An 11463-nucleotide genomic window follows, 5' to 3' on the forward strand; every position below is an offset into this window, starting at 1 on the left:
AGTCAGAAAGACCTGTGCTGACATGCAAAATCCACCACCTGCCAGATGTTTAATCTCAAACAAATTAAAAGCTCTGAACCTGTTCCCTCATCTGTAAAATGAGAACAGTATCTACCTCGAGGGTTGCTGTAGGAGTAAATGAAGCAATGTACTTAAAGTACTAGGCATACAGCAGGTATACCCTGCCCCCACCAATGCCATACCCTTGGGAGTCAGTCAAATGAAAACGTATCTCCACCCTTACTAAAAGTGTGATAGTAGGAAAGTTGTTTAACCTCCCTGTGCACTGGCATCCTCATTTTTTAAAAATGGGGAACAAACTCCTACATCCCAGACTTGCTGTGAATCCCTAATGTATAATTTCATGCAAAGCATCTAGCAGAGTGCCTGGCACACAACAGATTCCACTGATATTAGATTCCTTTCACTTCCTTTCTTTTTAAGTGTGTTCAATGTGTTCCTCAAGCGGTCCAGAATCTGGCAAACTTGCCTGACATATATCCCGAAAGTAGGCCATTTTCTGGTTAGTAGCCTTTGTGAATCGAGGGCAACATTCTGACATCTGTACTATAAGCATCCTCTCAGTTTCAGAAGGAAAGAAAGTATCCGTGTTATTCCCCTACCTTCCATTTCATACACATTGCTTTTCCACATAGGTCGCCACGTAAATTTCCCTCTGTCTTTCCAAAATACTTAAATAGCTTTCATTTCTCCTCCAAATGGATATCAGCTTCAGCATGCTGCTTACGTTAAAACCAAAATACATCTATTATTCTCATTGCTGATATCAATGGTGCCAGAAAATAAAAATACACGGACACTTTGTGCTTCTTCCTTCCTATGTGTTACTCTACACATTTAGTTCCAAATAAATCTTTAAAATGTAAATTATTTCAAGATGAGTTTCAATTACACTTACTCCTGATGCCAGTTTTAAAACCTTAACATCTTTCTACTTCAATACCAAAATATGAGAATTTAAATAAAACAAAGTTGTCATAAACATAAAATCACGTTAAAGTTTCCTTCAAAACGAATTAAAATAATTTCCCAAACACTGAGATTCCTTTGCTAGTTAACTAAAATGTGCAGCTCTGAAAACATCCAGCTATGGATGATGTTTAAGAAGAATGAACGAAAGCATTAACCCCCATATTTTCACAGCCTTCAGAGTGGAAATAAGTCATTCTCCTCCCACAAAAAATTTAAAAAAAAACAAAACAAAACAAAAAACCCAAACTTAGATTTATTTAACATCTGGAGAAATATCTGCAAAAACTGAGAAACTTTTCAACCAATATTTTACACATCCAAACTTTATTAACTAGGGCAGAGAAACCTTACAAAATGATCCCTGAAGTTATCAGAGGAAATTTCCTTACACGAGCATCTTCCTATGAAAAGCTCTCTAATTTTTTCAGGGCTCTACAACATGGGTTCCTGAAGCAACAGCTAAGGAATTACAACAGGAGGCCCTTTTCCTGTTATTTTGCAAAGACTGGGTAACGGAGAGAATGTTTAATTGCTACCCCACTGTACAATCTGTGTCAACAGCACATGCCCTCAAAGAAACTCGACTATTAAAAAAAAAAAAAAATCCCATAGTAGGGAGTGTTTGTTTCTCTTAATTTATGAAACCAAGATACCGTTGGTAGAAGGAATATATCTCACTGATAACAGGAAATGAAAATAGCATCCCACAATCAGCAAGCTGAATATTGGTTTTAAGTAACTGGTTTAATAGAGCCTGGAATGTGTAGGGAAGGATGATACAGGCTTTGAGAATGACAACAAAAATCAACACTGCACTTCGACACAGGCCACCTTACATTCTAGGAAGCCTGAACAGCAGCCATCATTACAAATGTCAAAATCAATATAGTACTATGTGCCGTCCACGTCCTTCAATAATCAAACCAGCTCAAATTTCTTGGTGGTGTAATCACAATTATGACCGAGGGGGAAATGTACGCAGCACGACGAGGCAAATAACCACAAAACCGCCCCAAGTAAAAACAAGACAAAACAGCTTACTGAACACAACAAAACACCTCTGCTACCCAATAAAAGAAATCTGGGTAAAATCCCACCTGCCCATTCAGGAGCACCTGGCCGAAGACCAAACCTGCCTAATTTCTCCTTTCTTTCTTGTCTTCCCAGTCCCCCATCATCTCCCTGAACCTGTGCGAGAACACACGCACCGAGGGGGCATCCGCTGATCGGAAACAAACAAACAAAAAAAAAAGCAAAAAAAACCAAAAACAAAAAACCGGGATGTGTGCATCCTAAGGAGAAAGACGGAAGGGAAGACGCCACTTACCTGTCCCAAAGGCTTTGGCCACCAGCCAGGCCAGATTGCAGGCGATTTTGGCCCTGGAGAAATCATAGTGGTCAAAGGGCTTGATGGCTGGAACAATGAACGTCTTTCTCATCTCCCTGGGGTCTGCAGCATCCCCCATCTTTCACGGCGGCTCGTCGGGAGGTCCGGGCTCTAACCTTCACATGGTGTGGCCGCGCCACCGCGGGGGTCGGGAGCGGACGAGGGAAGGGCTCAAACCATCGGGGCCGGGGCGAGGCCCGCCCGGGCGGCGACGGGGGAGGAGAAGCTCAGCTGGCCGCGCCGCGAGCCTGCCGCCTCCCGCGGGAGCCGCCGCCGCTCCTCCCGGGCATAGGAATGTGACGGCGCAGCGTCCGTCCGTCGGTCCGTCCGCCCGCCCCGCGCCGGCGCCCCGCCGAGCCACCCGCCCCGCGAGCGCGCGTGTGAGCGAGGCCGCCTCCCCTTTGTCTCCGTTTAGTCACACGGGCTGGGGGGGAGGGGGGAGGCTGGAAGGGCCCGGAATTTTAAGGAGGGGGGGGGAGGCTTTAACAATCACGTTGTGGAAAATGTCCCCGCCATCGCGGTGCCCGCACGCCCCCGCCTCCCCCTTCCCTTCCCGCGGAGCGCGGAGACCCCTCAGGCCCCGGCGGGCGGAGGGACGAGCCGGGCGCGCGGGACGGGGTGGGCGCCCCCTCCCCACCCCCCCGCAGCGCAGCCCGGTCGGGGGCCGCCGGAGACCGAGCGGAGGAAAACGTCAAAATCACTGCGGCTCCCAGGCCGCCGGCGGCGCGGCCCCTCCTCTGCGCTCCCCTCCCGTCGCCGTCTCCTCCTCCTCCGGCCGCCGTCTCTGCCGCCGCCGCCTCCCGGGCCTTCCTCCCTGCGGACGGCGAAGGCGGCGGCCCGCGAGAGGCCGTGAATCCCGGGCTCTCAGTCCTGCCTTATCCGCTATGCCCCCCTCGTATTTTTCCCCCCTTCTGCCGCCCGGCTCGGTCGCTCCCCGTCAGCCGCCGCCGCCGCCGCCGCCGCGGTTTTCCGGCTGCCGCACTGGATGGAGCGAGCAGATGCGGGCACTGAGCATGCGCGCCGGCGCCGCTCCGGCCTGCGCCCCCGCCCCGCTTCCCTCCGGCCGCCGAGCTCCCGGCCGCGCGCCAGCCCGGCCCTCTGAGCATGCCCAGCCTCGCTCCCGCCCGCGCCCCGGCTTCGGTGCGGCTGTTTTTTAATCATCGCTTCGGAGCGCTCGCCTGAGTGGACATCCTCCTCCTCGTCCCTGGCGTTTGGCTGCTGCGGCTGCTGCTTACACTGCTGAAAGAGGAAAGGGAAGGAAGGGAGGGGAGGGTTAGCAATAAGGCCTAGCAATAGCTCTCGTACTTTAGCGACCCGGTGGCGAGGCAAAGAGCGCTGACATTTGTTAAAATGCTTGTTATGGGTCACACAGCCTGCTGCGAAGCTGAGGTGCGTGAAGCCCGCTTAGAGCTCGAGGTGACCCTACAGGGTTAGGTGTCCTCGCTGGTTGACCACGAAATTATAGAGATGAATGGCGTTGGCTGCGTTGATGCAGTCACACCCGGACGGGGCTTCGCCAGGATTGAGAACCTGCGAGGCTCCACACCTGTGTTAATTTCATTACATCAGGATAGTCTTCTTGACTCCATGCTCTCCGTTTAAGCGCTCTCTCTAGGTGAGGGAGCGCATCTGCCAATGCCTGTTTCCTCCAAATAAAGCATAAATTCTTTCACACAGCAAACTGCCACCCACCGTGATCTGGCATCGACAAACCTGTATGGCTTCATTTTGTCAGAGCTGCTCTCCATTTTCCCAAAAGGGCACGTGTTCTCAGGTCTCCGTGTCCTCGGTGTGGTCCCTCTGTCCACCTGGCTTACTCCTACTTGACAAGCCTCTTCACAGTGATCTCTTCCTCCAAGAAGCCTTCCCAGACAGTTCCTGACACATCCCAATCAGGGCTGTCACATATGTTCCCCTACTGTTCCCAGAGCACCCTGTTCTCATGGGCTGTCTTTCCTACTGGTGACAGGGTTTTTCGCCAGCACCTGTACATTGCTCAGCCCCCATAGTAGTTGCTCAATTAACATTTAGGGACTAAGGATGGATGTCTTTGCAGTTAACGCTTAAGGTGATGTGACTCACTAATTCCTCCTCATTTTGCATTTAAAACATTATCTAATTTTAATTACTGAAAAATCCTGTGTTCTTCATTTTTCAGGTGAGAAAACCAAAGCTCAGAAAAATTTAAAAATTAGCCAATAACGCACAACTAGTAAACTGGCAGATCCAAGATTTGAACCCAGGACTGTCCTTCTGCAAAGCCCGTGTTTTAACTACTAGGGCCTCCCTGACATTACCTGCCCTTAAGATAGAAACAAGACATATAAAGTATGAGGGGAAGGGCGTTGGACCCCACAATCCAAAAGGGTAGCTCCGCCAGCAAGCAGGCCCCTTTGATCCCATTTAATCCCTGCAATTACCGCACCCTAAACCTACTAGAGCACTACCGATAAGTCTTGCTAATAATGTGGGCTAGGAAATGAATGTAAGAAGGAGAATCCACCATAAGGTCATTGATGTCATTTTGTAATAAGTTAATGAATATTAAAAACATATTCCTCATAGGCAAGGCCTTTTGCTAGGTCCCATAGGGGATAAGAAAATTAACATGTTAATACTAGTTTACAAAGCACATTCACATTAACTACCTTAATTTTCATATCCATTCTGCGAAATAGGAATTATTATTATCTTGTAATTCTAGATGCAGGAATGAGGGTCATAGAGGTTAAGATTTCATGGCTGATTCATATCTGGGTCTGCCTTCCCAAACAAGCACCAGTCTTCTGGCTCCACTCCTTGGGCACCTTTCCCGGTTCCTGTTCTCTCCCTAGATTATGAAGGCTGACATGTACATAGATAAATATAATACAATGTAAAAGAGGTAAGTGCTATAAGAGTTATAAAGTGCAGAGAGAACATCTAGCTGAGGGATCAAGAAGGTTTTTTTCAAGACTTCTGTTAAATCCAATGTACTCAAATCCACCTTCAACTGAATTCTAGAGCAACAAATCAAATTAAGAGAAACCTATAGCCTGGACATGTTGAAGAGAGATACTGAAACATTTTGCCAGTCATAATAATCTGCAAGTCAATACAAGATTCTCAAGGCCAGAAACCATGCCTAATTGACTTTATGTTGCATATGTGACCTAGCACAGTGCTTTGTTCACAATGGGTGCTGGGTAAATGCTTGTCAAATTTTATTGAAAACCATTTCAACCTAAATAAACATGATGAGGAAGAGAAGGAAACAAAGACAGTTGCTCTGACTTGTCCTTTGATTCAGTGGTGATACATTTAGTAGCAATGGCATTACCATGACCCCAGTTGGGGAGGAGTGTGTTTAGGAGGGGGGGGGGAGGGCAGCCTACACAAAGAGCAGCTTTTACTTTCAGGGAGGCTGTGAAACTTGGGGTCATCGTAGGAGGCTATTATTAACAGAGAAACACCCTGAGTACAAAGAAGAAGGATTCATTTTCAGGGAGACGGACACTCTAATAGGGTGTTCTTTGTGACACCTGCAGAATGATCTCTTTTAAAAATTGGAAATCTCTGCAGAATACCACTGTCAAAATCGAGTGCTCTCCAGTACCTTCTTAAGATACCTGACTTCACTAAAAACAAAAACAAAACCCAATGATTCTTTGGGCCAGCATGTCCAACTGCACAGCTATTTATTTTTTTTATCTCCAGCAATTGACTCTTTATCCATTAGGCAAGTTACACTATTCCTACATATATAATTCTCTTTCTATTTCCTATCTCCTGGAAAAATCTATGATGTGAGCCAGACTTTCTTCTTTGTGGCCATCCTCCGTTTCTCTGGCTTTGGACAGATTTCATAAATGTATTCATTCATTCATTAGCTAATATTGATTGCATACCTGGGTGCTGAGAAAGCAATGTTGAACAAGACAGCCGAGGAAGCAAAATTTTAATGAGAAAACATGGGGATCTCAGGGCCAAGCAGTCCAGCTCTCCTTCGTTGTCTTGTCTCTATCTCTATAGGCTAGAAGCCTTGTTTCTTCACTTACAGAAACCTTCAGGGGCGCCTGGGTGGCTCCGTTGGTTGAGCGTCCGGCTTCGGCTCAGGTCATGATCTCACAGTTTGTGAGTTCGAGCCCCGTATTGGGCTCTGCGCTGTCAGCTCAGAGCCTGGAACCTGCTTCAGATTCTCTCTCCCTCTCCCTCTGCCCCTTCCCCACGTGTGCTCTGTCTCTCGGTCTCTCAAAAATAAATAAATGTAAAAAAATTTTTTTTGAAGAAAAAGAAATCTTCAGTGTATCCCCTCAAAAACAAAGAAACAAAGAAACCATTAAGCACTACAAAGTTATTTTTTAATTGAATGCATGTTTACATATACTATCATCCACTTTCAAATGGTTACATCGATAGAGGGTAACTCTTACTGAGTACTTTGTATCAGGCCCACTTCTACATTTGTATAATCCTCACCACAATCTACATATCTTCATTTGGCAAATGGAGAAACCAAGGTGCAGAGGATTTAAGTAAATGGTGAGGACCTTGTGTGATTTTGAAACTCAAGGAATTAGAATAAGTAAAAAATAATAATAATAACTTTGTAGTACTTTGTTTCTTTGTTTTTGAGGGGACACACTGAAGATTTCTATAAGTGAAGAAACAAGGCTTCTAGCCTGTAGAGATAGAGACAGGACAGTGAAGGAGAGCTGGGCTGCTTGGCCCTGAGATCCCCACATTTTCTCATTTAAAATTTGCTTCCTCGGCTGTCTTATTCAACATTGCATTCTTAGCACCCAGGTGTGCAATCAACCAGGTTAATGACCAAAGAGGGCACCTGGGTGGCTCAGTCGGTTAAGCATCTGACTTCGGTTCAGGTCATGATCTCATGGTTCATGAGTTCAAGCCCTGCATTGGGCTCTGAGCTGGCAGTGTAGAGCCTGCTTGGAGTTCTCTCTCCGTCTCTCTCTCTCTCTCTCTCTCTCTCTCTCTCTCTCCCCCCCCCCCGCCCCTCTCCCACTTTCTCTATCTCTCTCTCAAAATAAGTAAATAAACATGTATATATGAATGACCAAATAGAGGGGGAGAAAAGATTAAGCTGATGACAATAAGATGTTTGGTTGGCTGAAGTTTTGCAGCATCTGATAAACCAATATGGGATTGAAAAGTTTACGCTGTATATCCAGCATTCTATCATTTCTGGACACAGTTGTGGCTTCCATCTGAATAGCTAACAGAATTTTATAAGGATTACCTCATCAACCTTCACAACAGTTTCTGCATGGCCCATGTGGTATGAGGCCAAATGTGTAACTGAGCAACTGAAACTCATGACTTCCCCAAATCAGTACTGTGAATCAGTCCAAACTGGAAAGTGAATGCTGGCTCTCGTGTTCCCAGGCACAGCATTATATTTTCCCAGATCCCAAAGACATTTTTCCTTTATGTATCCCCTACTTAAACCAAGGTCTGGCTCGGGGTCAAACACTGGTTTGGGAGTAAAGACCCTGGGTTCCGTTCCTGTTCTGCCATACGATTCGGGGGAACATATGTCACTTCTCTGCTCTCTGGTTTCTGCTGCTGTAAAACAAAGAGGTGGGTTTGGGCAACTTCTAAGATACTTCCAGGGCCAACAGTCTTCAGTAGGAGGCTGGCATCGATATACTTTACGAGATCATAACTAAAGGCTAAATCAATCAGATGCCTCGCATTCAGGATTTAAATCTTTTGAGCAGGGGTGACTTTTTTATTTCCAGAAAGCTTTATGATGAGACTATTGGGAAAAGCTAGGAGGGGTTACAGAGCAGGAAATGGAATCCTTCCATGAAGGCAAGAACCAAATCAACACTGGGATGAGAGAAGAGGATGGGTGTAGCTGTTTGTTAGTAAATACAGGAGTCCTACCACTTAAGTCATCAAGATCTAGAGTTGTAGAGTATCACCTAGTCAACCAGGAAGATTTCGGGTTGGGTTATGAACTTCTTGATGGAAAAAATTTGAATGCCCATCAGTAGAGGAAGGGAGCGACCCTTCCCGTAAGGATCCATCGCAACAAATGGAGAGATTTCCAAGACATCTCTCTCTCTCTCAAAAATTAAAAAAAAACATTAAAAAAATTTTTTTAATAAAAAAATAAAAGTCATATGTATTCATGGAATTACCCTGGATATTCCTAGAAGGATGCACAAGAAACCGAGGAGTAGTCGAGAGACCTAGTTTTCTGTTTTTATGCTTTGGTAGCTTTTGATTCAGAAGCATCATTACTCATTCAAAATACAAGTTAGCATATATTTCTAGCTGACTTCTTCACTTGTTCCTGCAGTGTAACTTCTGCTCCTGCCACACTACTGAACTGCTCTCACAAAAGTCCTCGATGAGCTCCTTGTTTTGATCTTTCTGCTCTTGTGTCTTTGGCCTCCGAGGCATGTGGCACTTATGAGTGCTCCTTTGTTCTTAAATCTACCTTCCCTCAGGCCCCATGGCCTTCCTGGGAACACCTGGCCTTTCTCACCCTGGTCTTTCTTTCCTATTCGCCTCTCTGCTGCCTTTCGCACCTTCTCTGTTTGCTCACCCAGCCAGTAGAGGAGCTACTCAAAACTCAGTCCTTGGTCCCCACCTTCCTCGCTCTTGCCATTGCAACGGTGTCTTTATGGCTTCAATTCTCACTCATCCTTATGCAGGTGACTCCCTAATCTATGTCTCAACTTCTCACTCCTCTCCTAACTTCCTAACCCTGCTGGCCATTTCCACCCAGATACAGCCCTAGGACCTCAAATTGAACAATCAAAAACAAACTCCCCACACTGCCCTCTCACAGGGCTTCTGGCCACAGTCTCCCAAATTCTGCAAAGAGCACCATTCCATGCTTAAACGTCATCATCCTGAAGCTCTCCTCTCTCATCCCATCCATGCAAGCCATCCAAATAGCTCTCACTTCCATTTACTCATTTCTCTTCCCCCAAATTTCTCATCCCCTCTCTTTCACTCCCATTCAGTCTCTCTCTCTCTCTTTCTCTTTACTGTTTTTATGGAAGCATAGATGACACACAATGTTACATTATGTCAGGTATACCACATAGTGATTCAGTAAGTCTGTATGTTACCCTGTGCTCACCACAAGTGTAACTACCGTATGTCACCACTGGTCACTACTACAATACCCTTGACTAGATTCCCTATGCTATACTTTCATCCCTGTGACTTATTCATTCCATAACTGGAGGCCTGTACCTCCCACTCTCCTTCTCCCATTTTGCCCATCTCCCACCCTCACCCCTCTGGCAACCATCAGTTTGTTCTGTTGTTTCTCTTTTTGAACCCACACATTCAAACCCATCATCTTCCTAAACCTGAATTTTGATGATTCAACAATATTCACTTTAATGGTTTCAGACTGCATGTCCAGTGCTGTCCTAGACCATTCAAATACTGTATCATATTGAATTTCATTAGCATGTAAAATAGCATGTAACATAGGGATTAATCTCATTTTACAGATGGGAAATTGGGGCTCTGAGAAGTTAAAAGAATTTCTCAAGCCTCCATGGGAAGAATACAGCTAACACTGAAAGTCACAGCTCCTGATCTCAAGTTCAGTAGTCTTTCCATCCCCATTCATCTGCTTGGTGGCAATGCCTTGCTTCCTAGATGTAGTCTAAACCTTTGCCTTGACTTTGAAGATTCTCTGCAAAAGAGCCTAACCGTATTTCCCCAGTACTCTCCTATTCATAGCAAGCCAAATTACTCTCAAGATCTTCAACATATTTGATCCTTTCCAAGCTTTATTGGTTTGGATAATTTTCACCTTCCTCCGTAATGCCCTCCACCAGACCAACATAAGCCATCAAAATCTCATCTTACAATTAAACCTTAAATGCCACCTGTGCCGTGTAGCTTTCCCTGCCCTCTGTCCCTAGGTTTCCCTGATCTATTTGTGCTCTGTTATGGTATGTTTGGGCTCGAATTAAAACTTTTTCTGTGTACCATAAGAGAAGAGACAATCTTATTCTGCTTTATAATCTCCTTCAGTGCCTAATATATAATAGAGCACACATAGTATTTGTTGAATAGTTGAAAGAATCAGTGAATTAACAGACAAAAAAAAATACATATTAACACACATTCTAGACCCATGGAACAGATCAATATAACGTAACTAGCTTATATGGGAATAAAAAACGGAAAGTTGATCTCCTTAATACTGTAGTGGTTCTCAGGGGTTCCTGAATACTAGTCTATTATGTTTTATTAAAATATGTACTGAGAAAATGTAATAATTTTTTCATAAAACTAATTTTTTCCTCTTAAGGATTATTTTATTTTTTTTATTATGAGGTTAGTCCCTTCTTGCTTTTTTTTTCCTGTTAAAATGTCCTTTCTCTTGTGAAATAATGGTGATCATTGATTATGATGGTGTTTTATTGTATCCTCATTGGTAAAATAAAAGGTTAATAACCCTATGTTCGTTACTCTCCAGTTTATTTATTTATTCATTCATTTAGGAAACTTGGCTGCTTTGTGAAACCCCAAAGTCTGGAGGCCACGGCTCTAGTCAACTGAACTTCCAGATTAGCTTCTTAAACAAAACTGGCTCCAAACAGCATTCAGAAAAACAAAGCCAAAATCTGTTGTTTTTGTGTATCATATTTGCTATGGAAACAGTTATTATTGTAATTTCAAATATGTTGGTATTTTCAAACATGTTGGTATTTGAACAAGTCATGGCCTAAAGGCTAAGTTGTTGTGGGGGTTTTTTTGGCCACTAAATATGTAAATCAAATCTTCCTTCAAAGCACTAGTTAGCTATGCTTAAACTTTTGTGGACCTCTTTCAAAATAGATTTGGAACTATTGGTAGACACAGGCAATGATCATTCCTTTCATGATGATCTACAGACAGCTGAAAAAATATACTGTACTTCTTTCTGATGTTCGGTCTTTTCAGTCAGGGTAATAGGAGAATTCTGAATGTATGATTTTGATTAATGGGAACAAGATATGGTGGCTTCCTTCTCCTACTTTAGTTTTCTCATCTGTTGCCCATCTTCCTCCTAACTTTCTAGATCAATGTAACTTCCTGTTTAGTTTCTTATGTTGCTA

At 44.4% G+C, this 11463-nt stretch overlaps 1 protein-coding gene across 8 annotated transcripts in view; it reads right to left on the reverse strand.

Annotated features, from left to right (window-relative positions):
* The window catches only part of CAMSAP2 (calmodulin regulated spectrin associated protein family member 2), a 111199-nt gene extending 107887 nt beyond the window's left edge, over positions 1-3312 (reverse strand). For 2 of the 8 annotated variants that reach the window (XM_015071502.3, XM_015071499.3), the window contains exon 1: positions 2321-3305. In XM_015071502.3, the coding sequence (XP_014926988.2) occupies positions 2321-2459 (139 nt within the window). In that variant the 5' untranslated portion in view covers positions 2460-3305. Of the gene's footprint in view, positions 1-2320 lie in introns of all 8 variants that reach the window. The other 6 variants (XM_027074639.2, XM_015071497.3, XM_015071498.3 and 3 more) reach the window with 6 other exon arrangements.
* Between the last annotated feature and the right edge of the window lie 8151 nt (positions 3313-11463).

This window comes from Acinonyx jubatus, chromosome E4 (assembly GCF_027475565.1).
Source record: "Acinonyx jubatus isolate Ajub_Pintada_27869175 chromosome E4, VMU_Ajub_asm_v1.0, whole genome shotgun sequence".
Taxonomy (NCBI): domain Eukaryota; kingdom Metazoa; phylum Chordata; class Mammalia; order Carnivora; family Felidae; genus Acinonyx; species Acinonyx jubatus.